This window comes from Bos grunniens, chromosome 21 (genome assembly GCF_055505025.1).
Source record: "Bos grunniens cultivar Pamir isolate PY7600 chromosome 21, Bosgru_T2T1.0, whole genome shotgun sequence".
NCBI classification, from domain to species: Eukaryota; Metazoa; Chordata; class Mammalia; order Artiodactyla; family Bovidae; genus Bos; species Bos grunniens.
This window is the reverse complement of record NC_141185.1, coordinates 48,080,963-48,104,151: the sequence shown is the minus strand read 5'-3', so window position 1 is coordinate 48,104,151 and position 23,189 is coordinate 48,080,963. Positions and strand designations below refer to the sequence as shown.

Sequence of the window (23,189 nt, the reverse complement as noted above, 5' to 3'; positions counted from 1 at the left end):
AAGTGCACCGGAGGAGCTTGCCAGTCGGCCCCTCCCTCTTGGAGCATCTGACCTGCTCACCCAGCTATCTTTATGCCCTCTCTCCCAGCCAGCACTCACCAGGTCAAGCAGAAATCACGGCACATGCATGCTCCGGACAGGAGTGCAGAAGGATGGAAGGGGAACCCTCCTCAACCCACCTCAAATGGTGAGAGCCTGGCTTCTCAGTCGGCAGGGAGGCAGATCTTTTGAGTCAGGGGAGTGAAAGGAGCACTGGACCTGGAGTCTATATACAAGCTGTGTGATCTCTTTGACCCTCACCTTCTTCAACTGTCAAATGGGAATACCCCGCTGCCCTATTTTTAATAATATTACATCTTTTTAGCCCAATTATTTTGTTGCAGGAAGCAGCAGTCCTACAGGACTCTCAAAGTCAGCATTCTCATGGAGCTTGTCTTGGAAAGAACTTTTAGGTCAGTGGCAACATTTAATGAACAGGAGAAGACGCTGTGCTCCAGAATAATACATTTATTTTTGATTAAATGTTCACCAAACACCAACATTCAGAGCACCATGCTAAGGACAGGAGGGGAGACAAAAAATAACAATCTGCTTCCACCTTAGCTGACCATCTCATTGGAGAGACAGAGTACAAAAGCAGTTAATGACGGAGGCGCAGGACACCAACCCACCCCTGGGCTCTGGACTCTTCTCAGAAACACTGCACAGTGTGGCTGTGAGAGAACCTACTCCCCAGACTGGCTCAATAATGGTACCTGCTATTATTACTCTTGCCATATCTAGCTCAGCAAGGCTCTGTGGATCACCATCTTAGAAGGGAAAGTGTGTACTAGAAGCTGATTGTCATGCTGAGCTCCCAGAAAGCATGACAGGCAGGACAAGGACACTCCATTTCCGGCCCAGGCTTTCTTCCCACTCTCCCTGCTTCTCATCTCCCACCCTGGCATTTACACCTCTCTGTATTCTTGTCACTGCTTAAGCCATAGTGTACAGATATAGCTCTCATCACCTTCCCATTATAATCGTTCCCTTTTCAACCCCCCTCCCTCTGCTTGCATCACACACCCATCCTGTCTTCTCTGGTCCTCGGTCACAGAAATTAGGAGGTGGTACTGACTGCTGCCTCACTTAGATGCTTGAAGAAATCTTATTTGGCAGGTTTCTCTCTCCTCATTTTATAGCTGCAAGCAGGCTCGGACTGGAAACAAACTTGCCCAGATGTCATGCTGGAATCAGACTTCAGGTCTGTTCAGAGCACTCCTTCCGGGCCCCAGAGTCATCAGGAACCAATGCTGCTTTCTCTGAGCCACGCCCACTCCCGCTGTACCATCCTGTTAAAGAGCAGGTTGGTGTGGATTTCTCAAGCGGGCAAGGGAGCAGGCGCTGACTGAGAGTTTCACCTCTCTTCTGCAGGTGGCCCTGGCACCTTGGTTCTGCTCTGACAGGTTCACTTATAGTTAGGCAAACCTCTGACATAGCCTGTGTTCACAGCTCCAACCACACCTGCGAGAATGATCCCAGATGCCCCTGGGGATTATTTCATCTGTCAGGTGAGCACAGGAAAAGAGGGGCCTCCAAGGACCCTGGAGAAAGAAGCAGGGCAGCAGCTCCACAGCCAGCTATAAACCGCTGTCCCAGGAATGCAGTGTTAGGCACAGCAGAGAGGGGACTTGCCCAAGACAGCACTTCCACATCAGATCCCTCAGGGAGTTGTGCTGAGCTGAGTTTAAAGTGAGGACCTCAACTGCACACTACCTGTTCCTAAGTCCTCTCTCCCTGGGGGAAGACAGACAGTGAATCACATGTACAGTGAATCATATGGAACTGCCAGGGGAAGCTCTTCAGAGCTCACTCTGACCCTCTGAGATTTCAGACAATGCAGAGAAGATTCAAAGGACACCCAAAAGATGAATAAGGGGTGAAAGATATATGGCAAATCCTCTGATAACCAACACCAACCAAATATTTAAACTGCATCATGCTTTTAATAAAGATTGCTTAAAATAAAGAACATGTGTATTATTGATTGCTACGTTTCATTAAATTAGAATCAATTACAAATAACATCTTTTCACAGCCAAATCTTTTTTTGTTGTTTTCCAAAGCACTTCCATGCACACTCCTTTGATCACCAACACTACTTTGATGCAGTAAAGGACAGTACTATGTCCATTTTATAGATGAGTTAACTCAAGTAAACAAGTTAGATGCAGAGAAGCTAAACAAACGGAAAAAACCTGAGTGTGGACTTCAAACACGTGAAAGGTAGAGGACAGAGAAAATAAAAAGCAGAAATTTAAATGAGACATAAATGAGCCTAGAGAAAAAGGAGGGGTGACAAACAGAGACGCTCAGAGTAAGACGGTGTGAAATCCTCCTCCTGGCCAATCTCTGAGCACAGATCCCACAGGCATGGGTTGTGGAGAGAAAGAGCAACATCTCGGGACATCTCAGGTCCTGCTCTTTAGGTTCAGAATGGGCAAGGGGCTGTAGAAATCAGGAGAAATGCATAATCTTTAAGAGAGGAAGAAAAAGTGTCAGGGATATTTGATACAATTTCACAAAGTCAGAGGAAACACATAGGAACCAGCTAGAATATCAAAATATTAACCACTAATAAGGAACTATTTCAGGAACTGAAATTGCCAAAATACAAAAATTTTTTAAGACAATATTCAAAAACAAAATAGAGAAGATACATCTAATGAGAAAGTGATGAGGATGCCAAGAATAGCTAAGAAAGCTAAGCAGCTTCTGCTCAGCTAAATGGCACAGATGCTCAGGAAAGTTACAGCAACCCTAACCAAGTGAGAAGCCCCAGGCCCCGCGTTCATAAGGTAATTTGGGTGTAATAGGTACTTCAGAGGGCATTTCAGTAACTGAAATAAATACTCTTTTAACTCCAAAGAGGTTTAAATACTTGGAAATTTACCTGAGAATCTCACTATTTCTAGGAGATTTACTGAGGAAATCCATGGAAGAACCACCTAGGGCTTCTATGAAAGAACACCCAAGGGCCTTGTGATTGTGGGGTTTATTCCAGATAAATGAATCTCATGAGAGCTTATAAAGGTAGAATAACTGGGTTATGACATTGTGGCCTGGTTAACATAACCAGAATTCAAGTTCTGGCTCTGCCACCCACGGGTCTGGAGATCCTGGGGAAATCTCTTCACCTCCAGTTTCTCTCTTTGTAAAATGGAGTTTATTTTGAGGACTAAAGGAGAAAAAAAACAATCTGTTATAAATTCAAAAGCTCTTGGCCGAGCACTGGAGAATTCAGAGGACTCAGTATTATTAGCTGGATCCTAGGAAAAGCAAAGCCTGCCTTACATCTGAAGCCCATTACAGGGGAAAAAGCCTCCCTGGGTAGCGGGTGAGGCCATGGTATTGACACAACAGTCCGCAAAATGCCTATTACATCATGACTTGTTTGATAAACAGATGCTAGCATACCTACCTCAACTTTTGACCAATTCCAAGAAACATGTTCTCTATGGCATTCTCTCTTCTTGCTTAAATAAGCTGTCAAGCTGACAACTCTCATCAAAGCATCATGCGAGCAAATTTCCTTACTTACCTGCCCAAAGTCCTGAGTACAAATTATTTTAACTAGATTCCTTGAATTAAAGCTGGAAACCAGCTTGAAAGGGTTCCAAATTTGGCTCAAATGGTAAAGAATCTGCCTGCAATGCGGAAGACCTGGGTTAGAACCAGCTTAGCAACCTAAATAAACCGGCCAGTTAAAGTAAGGGTTTTACAGAAATGATTCTTGATGGAGAGTAGATGGTATTCCAGAAACTCCTAAAATTAACAGAACAAGGATCTATAATTTGAAAGTTGCATTGAATATAACTGTATATGAGAGATGAGTAACTACTGTTTTTATAATACAAACTTAAGAAGAAGCAAGATAACATGTTCTTGACTGGTAAGGATTAAGAGGCTGGATAAAACAGACCTGAAAAGAGGTTTATCAGAATGGAGAAGAGGTATGAAATTTTTGTTTCTTAAAAAAGACCATGAGTTTATAAAGACTTCCCTGGTGGTCTAGTGTTTAAAACTTTGCACTTCCAGTGCAGGGGGTACGGGTTCAATCCCTGATCAGGAAGATCCTACATGCCACATGATGTGATCAAAAAAAAAAAAAAAAAGACCATGAGTTTATAAAGACTTCCCTGGTGGTCTAGTGTTTAAAACTCTGCACTTCCAGTGCAGGGGGTACGGGTTCAATCCCTGATCAGGAAGATCCTGAATGCCACATGATGTGATCAGAAAGAAAAAAAAAAAAGACCATGAGTTTTTAAAGATTAAGGAAAACTGCTTTACAGGAAAACTAACTGGAGGAAGATTCCTGGCTGATTGGATGGGCAGCTGATTTTTTGCGAGGTGGCTTTCTGCAGAAGGGACCAAACTATATCTGAACATTCTCAGGAACAGCTCTATGAAAATTATTAGGCTAATTAATATTGAGATTATTGCATAAAGCTACACAGTGTCCTTGCAGTGAGGTCTCAGAAGAGAAGTTTCTAGATCTCTGAGTGTCATTACATGGAATTATATCCATTCCATGAACCATAGAAATGATTCTTACCCTCTTCACATTAGTCCCTAAGAAGCTGAGAACCAAAGCGACGGATCTCCTCCAGCAGACAGCAGGCTCTTCTGACATGTCTTGTAGGTACTAACCTCACCTCCCATTTTATTCTTTTCTCCTCTCATGCTTATTTCAATCCCAAATTCTTCAACTGTTTTATATCATATCACATAGTACTGGACGTATCTTTATGAGCCACTTTGTTCCAGACCTTTTCTGGAACAAAAGAGGCTATAAATAAATCTAAAATGTGAAAAACACTGTGACAGGGGCCAGGGGATACACAAGAATGAATTACAGGCTGGTGCTGTTTTCATGCCTTCAAGGAGCTAGCTGGAGAGCTGGACATACATAAGACAAACCACTCTGAGGACAGCGCACAAAGTACTGAGGAGACAGAACCAAGAGGGAAGCACTGTATACCCGAGAGCTTGGCGAATTAGAAACACCCCTCTTTGAGCGCCCTGTGCATCTCTTAAGGTTGCACTTACGATCCTATATGGGAAGATCTGTTTACACATTGCCCCAATTAAGGCACTGAGTTCCTGGCAGAGAAGGGACCTTGCCTCACTCATCTCCCCAGGGCCTGGCCCCAAAGCTGGCACAGAGTAGATGCTCAATAAATGTCTCCTGAATGAGAAAGCTTTTAGTAAGTAGAGAAGTGAGCAGGCACTCCAGGCAGGGCGACCCAGCATAAACAAAGACTGGATGTCCATACAGTGAGACCAATGTCAAGGCTATGAGAACCTGGGGTCTGCTAAGAGCTGAGGTCAGAAAAACCCTGTGGGCCTGGGATGCTACTAACTAAGTAACTACTAGAAGGCAATGTCCTTGATGTTTCTGATAACCTCTGCATATTCTAGTTCCTAACACTTTTTGGTTACACAGAATTCTTTCTATATCCAGATTCACCATAATTACGTGTGAAGGGTTAAATTTTTGTTTTATTTCTGAAACTTCTCTGATATTACTTGAGATTATAATAAGGGAGAATAGGGACAGAGACATGCCTGGCCAGGAAACAGCCTGAGGAGCTGACAAAGGTCCGTATAGTCAAAACTATGGTTTTTCCAGCAGTCATGTATGGATATGAGAGCTGGACCACAAAGAAGGCTAAGCCCTGAAAAATTGATGCTTTCTAACTGTGGTGCTGGGAGAAGACTCCTGAGAGTCCCATGGACCGCAAGGAGATCAAACCAGTCAATCCTAAAGGAAATCAGTCTTGAATACTCATTGGAAGGACTGATGCTGAAGCTGAAGCTCTAATACTCTGGCCAACTGATGTGATGGGCCAACTCACTGGAAAAGATCCTGATGCTGAGGAAGATTGAAGGCAGGAGGAGAAGGGGATAAGAGATAATGAGATGGTTGGATGGCATCACTGACTCAATGGACTTGAGTATGAGCAAATTCTGGGAGATTGTGAAGGACAGGGAAGCCTGGCGTGCTGTAGTCCATGGGGTTGTAAAGAGTAGGACACGGCCTCGCAACTGAACAACAAACTGAGGAGCATCCTGAGGAAGGGGGACAATCCATTCAGCCAGCTAGAATTTCTGAAGCTCAATAGAGTGATAAATGTCATAAGAAAGGTACCTTCAGAACCAGGGGGAGCTCCCACACCTGAGGGGTTATTAGCATTTGGTAACATCCTTATGCAAATGACCAAGAAATACAGTCAGGGATAACAGAGCCTTTATTCCAAGCCTAGGTTCTTTGAGAAGCCTGTGACTCCCTAAGAAAACTGACAAAAGCCATATTTCTCCCACTGAGAAAGAGAACATAGGAAGAGACCAAGAACACGCAAACAAAATGAAGAAAACAGGATTAACATAAAATATTCTAGAAAGGGAACATGTCGTTTTAAATAGAACTGTTGGGAGATAAAGTTTTTAGATTTAAATTTGGCAAGACCAAGATAATGTACTCACTAAATATCAGGCAAATACAAATCACTTTCATGATTCATATGCTCCGATCCAGAATAACAGCACAACAGTGACGCGACCCTTAGTTACTGCTTCTGGTTCCAATGCGTGATTATACTGAACACTTGGTATATGCTGCCGGATGCTACTGGGAAAACAGGGCTCAGTGTCTATGAAACGGGGCTCCTGCACTGGAGGAACTTACAGTCTGATGGGGGAACTTGAGTCCACAGCCACCAAGATACACAAATAGTATAAGGCTGCAAACACTGAATGACAGAGAAGGATAATTACGTTGTGAAAAAGTGCGACTCGGATGAGCAGAAACGAGAGTATGAAATAAGTGAAAACTTGGTGGGACAGCACAAGGTTGCTTTGCGTCAGCACAATTCAAAGTCTGAACTTGACACGCAGGGGATATGAGGGCAAACACAACATCTGTGGTCTAAAAAGAGACACTTCCTAAAGATAAGAGGGGTACGAAAATGAACTAACAGGTGGAAATTATCTAAAACAGGCACAGACCAGCATGTTATAGGGAAACTGGACGTAAAGCCACGCAAGCAACAGTCATGAGTTATGTTTCTGGAGTCAAGGCACGGTAATGAGAATGGGATGAGACGGGTAAATGCTGGCTTTTAAATGACTAAATATGATGAGGAAATGACAAACCCAGGCACATACGCCTTCGAAGAGAAGTTGACATGTGAACGGGAAGTTTGCACAAATTGCCATGAGCTTGGGTTTAAAGACAGGACGATGGACTGGAAGAGTCCTGTGGGAACAGACAGAAACAGGATTGGAGCTGAGGACAGGCACTTGGAGCCAGCGTGTGGAGACTACCGAGAGGGGATGAGTCACAGCCAGCAGATAAACCCATCATCACGCTCTCATCTGGAGCTTTCTCAATTCCTCTTCCATTCTCTTCACTCACAATGGTTAAATCCACCTAACTTCCCACTAGCCCTGTGAAATCTCACAGAGTTTATACTTCCCTTAAAATAACGAATCAAGCACCTCTGGCATTTCTTACATTTCCAAAGAGCTTTTAAAAATACATCTACTGAGATTTCCCTGGAGGACCAGTGGTTAAGACTCTGCACTTCCAATGCACGGGGCATGGGTGTGATCCCTGTTCAAGGACCTAGGATCCCACATTCCTTGTGGTGTGACCAAAAAAACCACATTCTATTTACTAATAAAATCTCCCAGTTTTAAGTCTTATGTTTTAGCAGTAAAATATAAAACGTGGGAACACGGTACCTCATTCCACAAATAATGTTTGTTTGTTTTTTTTTGCCTACTAGAGTGAGTCAAATTGTTTTAAATGATCTGATTACTTTTCAGAGAAATTTAGCTGTTGCTTCAAACTATGACATCCAGTTAAAGAGGAGAAACAGTAATTTTATAAGACTGGTATGAAAATAAGCAAGTGAAGAAAATATAAAGACTTCCCTCCCAGTAAGTGTAAAAGGAGGAGGAACCTGGATCACGGAGGATACAAGTACAAGCATGTTTATACTCTGGCGAGCTAGGATCACAAAGAACTTTGAGATCCCAACCTTTGCCAGCAGAACACACGACTTCTCCCCAGAGGAGTCTCAGAAAGGCTGGTACGAAAACAGCCAGTTACTACTGGCTCAACAGTTAGCCCCACCATCTTTAGGTTATCAGGAAGGAAAAATGGAGCAGGCAGCAATCTTCTACCACACGTGGAGGTGGGGTGGGGGTGGGGGGCATTTCAGCACTCTCCTTGGCTCATGAGAAAATAGAAATACTATGTAAGCCTCAAAGACAGGTTCAAAGAAGCTCTGTTAGCAGTAATTTGCCAAGTTTCATACTCTGCTGATATCTTTAAGAGTCTGTATGCAAAGTTTGAAGGCTAAATCCTAGAGAATGGATTTAGGATGGCTGATCTCTACAGGGGAGGGTTTCAGAAGATTAATGTCCCTGTTCTCATTCCATTAGAATTAAAGTATGGGCTGATTTCCACCTCAGTTGAACGAATCACAAAAACCATTCATTTACCCCACTATTTTGCAAAGTACTGAGATTTCACACTAATACAGAGAGAACAGAAAGGATTAAGTCTTTTGTGCTTAAAACACACCAGTTACCACATACTCCCTATTTCCTTTACTGTCTCAGTATTAAAAAAAAAAGAAAACACAACTGGGCTTTGCCTTTATCACTTTAAACCTTGCCTTCTGTTAAGTCTGCATTAGAGAAAAGCAAAGCCAGGCACTTAGGAGAACAGATTCAGGCAAATTAAGAGTCTAAAGAAAACAAGTAGCACCCTTGCCCTCCAGCACCTTCCTCATGCCTCCCCCAGACGCTAAAACTCACTGCCACCCTGCAGAAAGGGCTGAGAACGTCTCAAGTGCAGAAAAGGTTACAAGTTTACAGGAAAGTGAGAGTCACTGAACCTCTCAGCAACCAGCTGGGCTAATACACATCTGAGCCACACCCTCGTAAAGAGTCAATTTTATGACTAAGAGATCCTACTTCTTCTTCTTCACAAAAACAAAAACAAGCAGACAAAAACCAATTGTCAGCATTAGGACAACCTTCTTGGCTGAAGAACTGTTCCCATCAAAGCCTTTACCTCCCCAAGGGGCGCTAAGAACCAGCACAGGAAAGCAAATTTCAAACGCTTTCCCAACAAACACAAGTCAGGGATAAGGGGTTTCGATATGCAAAGTCTTTTATTTAAAATTTTGAAAAGTGAAAGACTACGACCACCTCAGTATATGCCATTCCCATGAGAAGGAGGGATGGCAGTTTCAAACTCGGGCAGAGCTGTATTTTCATTTACAGAATTCTGTAGGCACTTTAGAAGTGAAGCTTGGCTTCAAAATACAAACACTGGGGGCTTTGGCTCAACCTTTTAATATAAAAAATTCACTGATGTACAAAAATGCGAAGTGTGACAGTGACAACATATGAAAATCTGTGACGGAAAGTCCCCTCGAATGCACGTGGTGGTGCGCACACACCCGCCCACACGCACTCTGGCGTGGAAACATAAACGAATGCAAACCAGCCCGACCAGGAAGCGCCGATGTGCTCTCCACTCCACCAACCACAGATCGGCAGCTACTCCCAACATTCAGTAACAAAAAGGACCGCATCTTCCAGGAACAGCAAGGTAGACTTCTTACTCACGATGGACCAGCACAAATAAACCCAGCAAAAAGAGCACAGCGTACTGGAAAATAAACACAGAAGCACAAGTCAGAGAAGCTTGGAAAAGTTCACAAAGCCTCAGTTAATTAACTGGCCTTTGGGACCATGATAAATCACTAAAGCATCCAACTGGCCTTTCATCTTTTAACTGTAATCCATTTAACAGTTTCCAAAACTCATGAAACGCAAAGTACCAGATCTTACCTTAAATTTAGGATAGTCATTCATGAGGATCGTCACAATCCCAATATAAGGAACAAATCTAAACAAACAAACACACAAGAGATTGAGCATCACAGAACTTTCTAAGTAGCTATTATCATTTATGGAACATTCTCAGTTCTATCTTCCATTGAATACTGATTTTCGGCTGACAAAGTCCACTTGTATATACTGTTCTATTAGACTCTTTCAACAGCCCATGTGATAGGGAAGTTAGCGATATCACCATTTTATAGATGAGGAAACAGTTGCTCATGCCCAAGGTACACGGTAGAACCAGTATCAGATCTGAGGTTTCTGACCCCTAGTTGGTGGCCCTAATGTCACATGCTAATTCAGTGTCAGGGGCTGGGCTTGTTGTTATCACCTTGGGAAAGCTGTCAGTCTAGCTGGGGAGACCAGGCAAACACAGCCAGAGCTTTACAAGGCACTTCATGTTAAGTGTCCCCAAAGTGAGTGTAACAGCTCTATTACAGTACTTAAGATTTTACCACTCTCTCCTTTTACAACCATGTGTAATCTGGCTTGGGCTCTCTTAATCCTGAAACTTCTTTTGGAGTAGTCTAAACCCCAGGTAGCTCAGTTGGTAAACAATTTGCCTGCAATGCGGGAGACCTGGGTTCAATCCCTGGGTTGGGAAGATCCCCTGGAGAAGGGAAAGAATACGACTACTCACTCCAGTATTCTGGCCTGGAGAATTCCATGGACTGTATAGTCCATGGGGTCGCAAAGATAGTCCATGGGGTCGCAAAGAGTAGGACATGACTGAAGCAACTTTCACTTTCACTGTCTGCAGAAGACCCGTCTCAGTGCCTGTCTTCCTTTTCATCTCTGCAGCATTTGACTTTTGATGACCAGAAATCTGCCCATGAAACCTTTCTCCTTGGGTTCCGTTAACACATCAGTCTCTTCCTCCACCTCCACCTACCTCTTGGCTGCAACACCTGTTTTTTAATTTTTCACTAGTTCTTGCTTTCCTGTCATCCCTAAAGTTTATGCCCTCAAACTAGGTAAAAACCACGTATTAAATAATCTCATAGCACCTCATATATTTTCTCAGAAATCTTCATCAGAAGTTTAATTACAGAATTAGCTGCCTAACTAGCTGGAGAGTATCTGTCTTCCCTACTAGACGCTAAGCTCTCCAGGGGCAAAAACAGTGCCAATTTGCTCCCCACTGTATCTTCAAAGCCAAACACGATATACACGGCACACAGCAGGCTTCCAGCAAAGACTGCCAGACTGAAGGTTGGGATGTCCTGGCCTCGTCTTTTCTCTTTACCTGGGGAATCTCATCTCCTCCCAGGACTTCGATTCTCCCCTCAAAACAAAAGACTTTTCAACATAAAAATTCAGGGGAGAGAGATGTGGGAGGAAACAGCTATTAGAAATGTACAACTTTCTTTTTCTTCCTCTGCTCCTGTTGGATTCCAGAGTGGACTGGGGATACCATCCTAGAGCTTGTCCTAGAGAAGGGAGGCTGATCTTTGCCTACTTCAAAGTATCTCAGATATTTTTATTCAGGGCACTCACAAGTGTTGCACACATCAAAGGTGCACAAACAGAAATGACCTCCTATATAACACCTCCACCATCAAAGGCTCAGGCAGTCTTGAGAAATACAAGTTTTGTCTGGGGTGCATTTTACTTCCTTTTGAGAACTCCTCTTACTTCCTGCTTCCTGTCCCCACCCGCATCCTACCCTTCTCCCTTCTGGCAGTACCATCCAGACCCATCTCTCCTCCTCCCCCAAATTCCCATTCCTGTAAGCTGATGTTTCTCAAAACCTACACCTCTGTTGTGACAATCACTTGGACAGCTTGTTATGATGCTCTATCTTCCCAGGTTTACTGAGTCAGTGTACCTCCAGAAGGTCAGGCCCAAATCACACTTCTGCACATTTAAGTACAAGAAGCACAGCTTTAGCCAGTGAGATGTATGGAACAGGTGTGTAGTGACAGTAACTTCCTCTTTGAGGGCCCATGCTTTAGTTTCGACCCCTGGAACCTCTAAGAACTGAACAGTCACTACAGAATTGACTTGCTAAAGCTCTAGCAGGGTAGATAAAGGTTTTCTATATTTTTAATACACATTTTTTCTTTTTAATGCAACAACTCTATTTCTTTTGTCTCATTTATAACATTTCATATAAGCAACAGTTTCTAGTCTTTCAGAAGAAAAATGATCTAATTTAAGAATATAAAGGCAAATGCCTTTCAGTAAAATGAAGATTAAGTCATAAAAGCATCTATGACTTCCATGAAAACAATTATCAGGCTGCTAATTCTGGCCTGATGAGCAATCAGCAGCCATTCTCATGGGTAGAGACTTTCACTGTCACCTCCATACAATGATATCTATGCTCAAAGAACCAATGATTACACAGTCTGCTTACAGGTTATCAGTGGAAATATTTTTTTCCCCTAAAGGTGGTTTTACCTTGCTTATCATAAGTGAAATAGAAGCAACCTGATCTTTAAAAGTAACAGAAGCAAAATATAAGGTTGCCAGAATATGACAGGCAGTCCAAAGTCAAACGAAAATTTCGTTATCTGTACCACTGATTCCCTCCATGGACAGACAAGAGCTGCTATCATCAGTCGTCTTAAATTCAAATCATTTGCACTTTTTTCCTACTGAACTCAGATAAACTCTGCTGAAGCAGAGTTGATAATAAGCGGACGTTTAAAGTAAGTTTAAAAAAAATGGCACTCACAAAGCCAACTTCAACACCACCAGTGTAGCAAGTTAACATCTAGAAGGCAGAGTATGGGTAAATACATATTCCCCGGAGGTCTCGGTATCCAAGGTGCTGCTATGAAAGGAGCCTCAGAAGGAAAAAGAAGAACCATGCGCTGATGTTTTGGGTGAAAATAATCAGTCAAATGTCAAGAAAGGTCTATGCCTGGGAAGTCTGGACCCTAGTAGCTGACTTAAGAAGGATCACTGTTTCCATCATCCCGGAATGATCTGTTTCAAGTTAAGTAAAAAGTATTTTGAAAGCCTCCTCTATAAACCTGATTTCAGTCAACAGAGAGCTCACTTACTCTGTTCCTTCCTTTATTTTTATTCTCTTTATCATTGTCAATATTTTCCTATTTCCTGATCTTCTGCCAGGCTTTCTCCTTTTCTGTTGCTTTCTACCCTTCTGAAACTAACAGCTTCGCTTGTGTTTTTCAACTACCTGAAGTTAGAAAGAATCACCCCCATTCTTAGTAGGTCCAGTATTAGTTTCACTTTCTAAAATTGTTTTATTACATGCTATAACATGAATGAACCTTGAAAACGTTATGCTAGGTGAAAGCAGCCAGACATAAAAGACCACATATTTAAAAACAAACAAACATATATTGTAAGATTCTGTTTATACAGCATGTCCAGAACAGGCAATCCATAGAGACAGAAAGTAGATGAGTGGTTGCCAGGGGCTGCAAGGAAAAGGGGACAAGGAGTGACTGCAAATGAATACCCAGTTTTCTTTTTGGGGTGTGGAAATGTTCTGGAATTAAATAGTGGTGATGGTTTTACAACTTTCTGAATATAATAAGACCCACTGTACTGTACACTTTAAAATGATAAATTTTATATCCCAATATATGTGAATTATAGCTCAATAAAAAATGTTTTAAACTTGTTTTTATTTAGTGCCTTAGGCTTCAGTGTGCAGCTGTTTGAGAAAAAAAAAAAACCAGTTCCAAGGTTGGGTACAGTCTGACTCTGAAATGTAGTTTAGTGTTTTATAAACGCAATTTCCACAAAAGGAGGCGATGTGCCCCATTATGTGTCAGGGTTAAGTGGTGACAGGATCAACAGAAAGTGAATTTGTACACTTGAAGCTGTGCTCCTGCTGCTCACATCCCCGGTGCTTACACTTCAGGGAAGGTTACTTAATTCAGAGAGTTCCAGACTGTAACATTTTTTTAATTATAACATTTTTTTAATTAAAAGCAAGAAAAAGTTCTATAACTTTCAATGTCGGGATTTTAGATATGACACTGTATACAGTTACGGATTAAAAAAAGAAAAATTCTTCAGAATGACAAGCTACTTGAAAAAAAGAAAGCCTGGTTTCTCCACCTTTTCATGGGATGATGCATTTTTTCACCCCAAACGGGGCCAGAGTGAACAGACAGAGCAGCATGAAACACCTGAGAATCAAGATCTAGATAAAGGGACCCTCTGTCATACTGGTAGGAGTATAAATAAAACTGTAGAGTAAAACAGCCAAAAGCCTTAAAATACGCTCATGTTTCACCAGGTTACTCCACTTCTAAAAATTTACTGTGAAAAAGGCACTGGGCAAAAAAAAAAAAAAGGCACTGGGCAGAGCCACTGAGACATGTAAGAGGGATATTCCTCATTAACATCGCTCACAATTTAAAAACAGAAAAGAATCGAAGGCATTGAACAAATAGGAGGTTGGCTACATAAAAATGTGGTCTTTCCACACAGTGGAGTAGCATACAACTTTGATGATATGGAAATAAGTCTTTTGATCTGTAGATACTAGTAATATTGGGGGATAAAAAAGAGGTTATAAGCAGCGTGACCATTCTTTCCCCATACACAAAATATGTTTATGTCTGTATACACACTTACATATTAAGATCTGAATTTTTATACATAAAGATTAAAAGAACATGAACCAAAAAATTAAATATTTAGGGAGGGAGTGAAAAGGAGAGAAGGGACTTTGCTTTTTGATGTCTGTTATTTCCTCGTGTTTCTATAAGAATCTGTACATTTCCAATTAAAGGAAAAGCAAAAAGACTCAAAGAAGTTGATATTACCAGCACCTTGGGAACAGAGGGAAGTGGGGACTATGCCTTCTCTGAAGCCCTGATGTATCTAATTTGAATTACAGAAGTATGTTTGCCTCCATCCTAGGAAATCAAGTTCCCTTGAACTTGAGGTGTACACAAAATCCAGCTCTGCTGACGACAAAACATATTGGTGCGTTTTCTGACCCATTGTCTTTAGCCCCAAACTGAACATCTCTTACACTGTTACTTTTACTTAACAACTTGAAATTATTTCTTTACGGGAACACGGTTCATCAGTTCCACCATTGGCTCATGGGACCACTGAACCCACGGCGTCTGTTCTAGGTTAGAAGGAGCAGATGTCCTGACAGTGGAGGAGAGTACCACAGGCATCTAAAGAGTGAGAACAAGTGCTGCCCATCTCAAGTGTTAACCAGTAATTTGTGGGTGATGGTTAAAACAGTGGGTTCTGGAGTCAGCCAGCCACCTTTAGTATCAGTGTGATCTTAGATAGGCAACCTCACACGTCTGTTTCCTCATCTGTAGAATGGAAATATTAGGGTTGTTCTGAGGTTAAAATGAGGTAATTCGTGTCAAGAAAGCACTCAGGATGAGTCTCTGGCACATAGTAAGCCCTAGTAAATGTGAGTTATTGTTAATACTATTAATAACATGAAAGTAGTAATAATCCCATACTTCCTCATACCAATAACTTACAATTCCTGTCCTCCACTCATCTGTTCTCCTGATAAAATCTGAAATAAACAGGCTTAATATAACTTTAAAATTTCATTTGACCTCAGTAATTTCACAACTAGAAATAAAACAGTATGGAATACATTATCGTGATGAAATTAATCTAGATGAACACTTTGAGTTGCTGACTCAGTGAATACTTACGAAACGTGAGTTTTAAGAAGGAGGATTAATATCACTCTGGATCCCTACAGCCTAGCACAGAATAGACATCAGAGTACACGGGAGGTGCACAAAAACATTTCACAAATGAATTAAACAAATGAATTTTTTAAACTGTCACTCTAATTCATCCTCACCACTAATATTCTGTTCTTTTTCAGCAGTCCACATTCTCCCCCCTGGAGCAGTAGAAGTTACAGATGTGTTTTAAGAAGCGTACGTTTTCAAAAGACACAAGATGATTTGACCAAAACACGACCAAACCATTATATTCAATTGTGTATGACTAGCCAATACAAACGAGATAGCCAATGTGTCATAAATCTCCCCTCTATACTTACCCCCTTGCTCTTCCCACGACATCTTTTTTCTCTAACCAATGTTGTCCTTGTTTATAGAGGCCTCGGTCATCAACCGCATTATTATCTCCTTTGGTTAAAAACTTGATATGTCCATTTTGCCTTAAAAGAGTAAGGGAAACCCAAGTCATCAAATACCTTCATGCCATCCGAAAGTACGAAATTTGCTCATGATAACTGAAAATTCCTATGGAACTGTGGTATTTTATCTTCATTCCCAATATCAAAATAATTATTTAGCCAAAAGATGTTCACAGCTGTGTTGTTTATAACAGGAAAAAACTGAAAACAAGCTAAAAGGCTAACAGGAGTTGAAATCCATACAAGCATTAAGGATAATGATATAGAAGAACATTTAATGACATTAGAAGAGCATACAAATTTTATTAAGTGAAAAAATACTAAAAAATAGCATGCACAAAATAATTTTTTATATTTTTATTTTTATAATAAACACAAACCACCAACTTTCTGGAAATACCAACAGCAAAGGAAAACATTAAACTATCCTACAGGATATAATCTGCAAAATGAAGACAACGGGAAACTGCAGAATGACCCAGTTTCTTTATAAATCGCAAGAAACAAAGAAAGTTGGAGAAGGAATTTACAGATTAAATAAAAGACATAAAGCTGTATTAACCACATGCAACTGAGGACGTCCTTTAAATCTGGATTCAAACAAATTGCTGAAAAAAGTTAAGACACAATTAGAAATGTGAACAAAGATTGGAAACTTAATAATTCAAAGAAACATTTGTTCATTTTTTTAGGTGTAAGCATGCTAATTATCTGGAATCAAGCTTGCCGGGAGAAATATCAATAACCTCAGATACACAGATGACACTATCCTTATGGCAGAAAGTGAAGAAGAACTAAAGAGCCTCTTGATGGAAATGAAAGAGGACAGTGAAAAAGTTGGCTTAAAACTCAACATTCAGAAAACTAGGATCATGGCATCAAGTCCCATACTTCATGGCAAATAGATGGGAAAACAATGGAAACAGTGGGAGACTTTATTTCTACGGGCTCCAAAATCTACTGCAGATGGTGACTGCAGCTATGAAATTAAAAGACACTTGCTCCTTGGAAGAAAAGCTATGACCAACCTACACAGCAGAGACATTACTTTGCCAACAAAGGTCCATCTAGTCAAGGCTACAGTTTTTCCAGTAGTCATGTATGGATGTGAGAGTTGGACTACAAAGAAAGCTGAGCACTGAAGAATTGATGCTTTTGAACTGTAGTGTTGGAGAAGACTCCTGAGAGTCCCCTGGTCTGCAAGGAGATCCAACCAGCCCATCCTAAAGGAAATTAGTCTTGACTATTAATTGGAAGGACTAATGCTAAAGCTGAAACTCCAATACTTTGGCCACCTGATGCAGAGAACCAACTCACTGAAAAAGACCCTGATGCTGAGAAAGACTGAAGGCAGGAGAAGGGGATGACAGAGGATGAGATGTTTGGATGGCATCACTGACACAATGCACATGAGTTTGAGTAGGCTCCAGGAGTTGGTGATGGACAGGGAAGCCTGGTGTGCTGCAGTCCATGGGGTCGCAAAGAGTTGGACATGACTGAGCAACAAAACTGACTGAACTGCTGCTACTTATAGCTTATTGGAACTAGGTGATTGGTACATGGAAGTTCATTATACTGTTTTGTCTACTTTTGTGAATGCTAGAAATTCTCATATTAAAAGAAAAATTGAAAAAAAAAAAATACTAAGCAGGGTCTAAAATGATAGACCAAGGTGTGAACTGCAGCTATCTATGGGGTTTTAAGTTTTTTCTCCAACAAACGTATATTACTTTTACAAGCCAGGGTCTATATAAACATCACCTTACTTGATTAGACAATTATTAGTTTAATAATACTAAAGAACCAGGCTTCCCTGGTGGCTCAGATGGTAAAGAATCCGCCTGCAACGCGGGAGACCTGGGTTCGATTTCTTGGTTGCGAAGATCCCTTGGAGGAGGGCATGGCAATCCACTCTAGTATCCTTGCCTGGAGGATCCCCAAGGACAGAGGAGCTTGGCAGGCTGAAGTCCATGGGGTCGCAAAGAGTCGGACATGACTGAGCAACTAAGCACATACACATACAAATGAAATAAATTAAATAATAATAATAATGATACTAAAGAACCAGGTGGCTTCTAGTAATCTTAAAATTAATTGAAATTTACAGTTGACAAAGACTATCTTAAAACTAACTCAAGTGAGTTTGAGTTAACAGTTTGACTAGAAAGAAGAAAAACAGCTTCAGCTCCTACAGACTAATACCTTCTTAGATTCTAAGGCAGAAACTGGCTCACTAGACACTAAATCATCAGCAGATAGAACTAAATTGGAGGTGTTGCAGACACTAAAAACATTCAAGTGCAAACAGTATCATTAAAAATGAGATTCCAATTAGAAAAAATGCAAATATATACAGAGAAAAAAACCCTGTAGCTGACAACTCAGTAAGTGAAAGAATGTTTGAAAAATCCTGGAGGGTAAAAGAAAACAGGTGTGTAGGGGGTGGGGATAGTGAGTTGCAAGAGACCATCATGAAAATGCAGAGTAAGGACTAAGTCACCCCCATGGCAAATTCTTCTAAACTCTTTATCACATGTCAGTATTCAATATCATCAAATTATAATACTACCTACAGGCTGAACTTACTAAATACATATTAGAGTAGGCTATAAAATAAGATAAAGTATAAGTAGGGAAAATGTATTAAGAATTGCTCACAGGCTAATACAAAGAGCTATCCAAGAGAATTCAGTCAACTGATAACATTTAATAGCTACCTTTCACCAGGTTTCCCTTGTGGCTCAGAGGTTAAAGCGTCTGCCTCTAATGCGGGAGACCCAGGTTCGATCCCTGGGTTGGGAAGATTCAGCGACTTCACTTTCACCTTTTAAATTAAAAAACCAACTTCACTCTCTCCTCTTTCCTAATGCATCCATTTTGGAAGAAAATGGAAGACAAGAAACAGGTGAGGGAAAGAGAAGGATTTAAGGAAGATGTTTTTTGCTGTTTGCCACAGTACATATTGCCACAGCTTTCATTCCAATCCCCAAAAAAGGCAAGGCCAAAGAATGTTCAAACTACTGCACAATTGCACTCATCTCACACGCTAGCAAAGTAATGCTCAAAATTCTCCAAGCCAGGCTTCAGCAGTATGTGAACCATGAACTTCCAGATGTTCAAGATGGATTTAGAAAAGTCATAGGAAGCAAAGATCAAATTGCCAACATCCACTGGATCATCGAAAAAGCAAGAGTTGAGAAAAACATCTACTTCTGCTTTATCAACTACACCAAAGCCTTTGACTGTGTGGGTGACAAATTGTGGAAAATTCTGAAAGAGATGGGAATACCAGACCACCTAACCTGCCTTCTGAGAAATCTGTATGCAGGTCAAGAAGCAACAGTTAGAACTAGACATGGAACAACAGACTGGTTCCAAATTGGGAAAGAAGTATGTTAAGACTGTATATTGTCACCTTGCTTATTTAACTTATATGCAGAGTACATCATGTGAAATGCTGGGCTGGATGAAGCACAAGCTGGAATCAAGATTGCTAGGAGAAATAGCAATAACCTCAGATACACAGATGATACCACCCTTACGGCAGAAAGTGAAGAACTAAAGAGCCTCTTAATGAAAGTGAAAGAGGAAGTGAAAAAGTTGCCTTAAAACTCAACATTCAGAAAACTAAGATCATGGCATCCCATCCCATCACTTCATGGCAAACAGATGGGAAACAGTGGAAACAATGAGAGACTTTATTTTTGGGGGCTTCAGAATCACTGCAGATGGTGACTGCAGCCATGAAATGAAAAGACGCTTGCTCCTTGGAAGAAAAGCTATGACCAACCTATACAGCATATTAAAAAGCAGAAACATTACTTTGCCAACAAAGGTCTGACTAGTCAAAGCGATGGTTTTCCTAGTAGTCATGTATGGATGTGAGAGTTGGACTACAAAGAAAGCTGAGTGCTGAAGAATGATGTTTTTGAACTATAGTGTTGAAGAAGACTCTTGAGAGTGCCCTGGACTGCAAGGAGATCCAACCAGCCAATCCTAAAGGAAATCAGTCCTGAATATTCATCGGAAGGACTGATGCTGAAGCTGGAACTCCAATACTTTGGCCACCTGATGCAAAGAACTGACTCATTAGAAAAGACCCTGATGCGGGAAAGATTGAAGGCAGGAAGAGAAGGGGTCGACAGAGATGTTTGGATGGCATCACTGACTCGATGGACATGAGTTTGAGCAAACTCCAGGAGTTGGCGACAGACAGGGAAGCATGGCGTACTGCAGTCCATTGGGTCACAGAGTCAGACATGACTGAGAGACTGAATTGAATTGAAATGACAGTACATACAACCTTACCTGCATGCACATCTCTGTTTTTTTTTTTAATTCTCAACTTTAGTTCTGAAACATAATTTCCACAATGTTTAACGCAGCCTTTATAGATTCCATGATAATCCCTAATCTTCCTATGACTTTTGTATTTCTAAGCTCTTTAATTTGTTTCCTCAGGATTTTGTCTTCAGTTGCTTAATCAAGAAGGGTTTCCACATGCTTTATGCCCTTAGTTCTTTTTTAAAAAATTGCATTTCTGTTTAATTGGAGGATAACCGCTTTATAACACTGTGTTGGTTTCTGCCATATATCAACACGAATCAGCCATAGGTATACGTATGCCCCCTCCCTCTTGAACCTCCGACGCAAGATAACTTTTTTAAAATAAAAAACTCCAGTTCAAAGGATCACATATAAAAATGTACAACTTCTGCTCTATCCAAAGCAGGGTCTGATTTTCTCTGATAAATCTGGGGGAAAGTTGGTCCTGATATGTTCACAAAAGGCAGTGCTGAGAACAAAAAACACAAATACACTTTGAGAATTTGGAAAACACTACCTGTACTGAATAAACCTTCATGATTCTTTAAAAAAAAAAAAAAAAACAACTAAGTTCTTCCTTCCAAGTCACTAATAGAATGCCATTTAAAAATTATAATCTTGGGACTCCCCTGGTGGTCCAGGGGCTAAGACTCCGTGTTCGCAATGCAGGGGGTCTGGGTTCCATCCCTGCTCAGGGAACTAGATCCCACATGCTACAACTAAAGCCCAGTGTAGCCAAATAAATAAAATATTTTCAAAAAGTTATAATCTCTCAATATACTGAGGTATAGAAAGAGAAGAACAGTCAGATCTTTATTTCATCAATGAAGAAAAAACTCTTCTAAGCTAGAATGTTTACAATGATCTTCAAAAAGGAACAGGGGATGGTTCCCTCTATTGTAAGTGGAGAATATAAACTACTTGAGAGGGTTTAAGAATGAGGCAGAATTTATTTAGGGCTTCCTCATACTCAAGAACCTACATCACTCCCACTGCTTTACCTCCCTCTAATATGTTCTCCAGGAACTCCCTTTTCCTCCATTTCTTTCCTTCCTTCCCTTCTAACTAGGAATGTTATAGATTTGGAAGGGACGGGGTGAGAATATATAGTTGCACAGGGAGCACAGGCTAAGAACCCAGAGCTCATCTTCCTGAACTTCTTTCTATCACAGACAGGGAAACTGAGACCTGAGACGTGACAGCTTTTGCTCATTGTTATACCCCTCCTCCACCTCCACTGAATTCTAAAGGTCTTACATATGTTCTTTTCAATTCTAAAATCCAAGTCTATATTTACAAGAATAAATAATTTCAGATTTCAAAAGTTTTCTTTGGAATTTTGAAAAAGTTGATAAATTTATTCTTAAAATGTCTGTGAGATTGCCTTAAAGGTTTACTTTTGAAAGATTAAGGCTACCTCACCCATTATATAAGAAGATCCTTGTTTGGGATCAATCTTTATGTGATGTTTTTTTCTGGGATGATATACAGGGTCACTGATCTGGTTGGGAAGTAGAAAAGATCCAAGAAAAACCTCCAGAAAAGCCCTCAGGGAAATAGATGAATTAGTAAGTATTTAGTTTTCCAAATGTCACCAAAAGAAGTTCATAAAAATGGACTGGAAGAAGGACCTAGGAGTTCCCCACCCTTTCTTAAATCTTTGGGCTATCAAAATGATATACTGCAAAAACTAAAACATAAACATATTTTAAAATAGAGAAGATATAGTTTGCACATACTTTTCATGAATCTTCAAGACTCGGTGAACTATAGGAATCTCTCTTCCTTCTATCCTAAAAACAACAATTTCTCCCACTCGTATGGGATCTTCAACTCGATTTGTTAGAAAGAGAAGATCTCCTCTATGAAATGCAGGTTCCATGCTGCCACTGGGAGGGAAAAAAGAATATAACAACAAAAGAATGTCTGAGATTAAATTTATTTTCAAAGTTAGATATTCAACAAAAGTTATCACCTTTGTAATATACTTAATACCTTAACAAATGTATCAACATACATGTGTACTGTCCTCCAAAAAAGGTTTCTTTATACTAATTAGTTATACTAAAGGTTTCCTTTAGTTAACTAGTTCCATTTCAACCATTACTATTCAAAAGAACTTACATTTTGAAAAGGGCAATGTTACTAATTCCTTAACCTTTTAAAATTTCAAAACAGAATATAAAAGAATGAACTTTATAATCCCTGCCCTTATTCTCCATCTGAAAACACTAAAGATATTCAAGTATTCAAATGAGAACCAGATCATCTTCTTCTGCCATTTATAAAGATACAGAGCAAGATGACCTTATGGTTTCAATCCAACAAGGAGGAAAAACAGCTCATCAAGTCAAGGACAGTCAGCTACAGAGATAATGCTAGTGCTATCAACTGATTTATTTAAAAAAGAAAAACAAGAAAGAAAACCAAGGACAAAAGCAGAGATTTTTGCCTAAGAATTTCAAAAACGAGCAAAGAAATTCAATTTCATGGTACTTAGTGGTTACAAACTTTTAGAGTGTCTTCTTACCTTTCACCTGTTCTACCTTATACCAAGTCCTTCAACGGTCCTAAGATATTTGCACTACTTGATGAAACTTTTCTTTCTATAATGAAATAGTGCATCAGTATTTTAGAAACTCAAGCTCTAATTGTCAATAACTGCACCCCACTCCAGCACTCTTGCCTGGAAAATCCCATGGACAGAGGAGCCTGGTAGGCTGCAGTCCATGGGGTCGCTAGGAGTCGGACACGAGTGAGAGACTTCCCTTTCACTTTTCACTTTCATGCATTGGAGAAGGAAATGGCAACC

The 23,189-nt window shown here is 40.6% G+C and overlaps 1 protein-coding gene across 2 annotated transcripts in view; it reads right to left on the bottom strand.

Moving 5' to 3' along the window:
- Positions 1 to 9,208: 9,208 nt before the first annotated feature.
- SEC11A (SEC11 homolog A, signal peptidase complex subunit) overlaps positions 9,209 to 23,189 on the bottom strand; it is a 33,139-nt gene continuing 19,158 nt past the window's right edge. For both annotated transcript variants that reach the window (XM_086364452.1, XM_086364453.1), the window contains 4 exons: positions 22,117 to 22,266; positions 15,953 to 16,072; positions 9,913 to 9,970; positions 9,209 to 9,730 (listed from right to left, as the gene is read on the bottom strand). In XM_086364452.1, the coding sequence (XP_086220578.1) occupies positions 9,680 to 9,730; positions 9,913 to 9,970; positions 15,953 to 16,072; positions 22,117 to 22,266 (379 nt within the window). In that variant the 3' untranslated portion in view covers positions 9,209 to 9,679. The remainder of the gene's footprint in view (positions 9,731 to 9,912; positions 9,971 to 15,952; positions 16,073 to 22,116; positions 22,267 to 23,189) is intronic.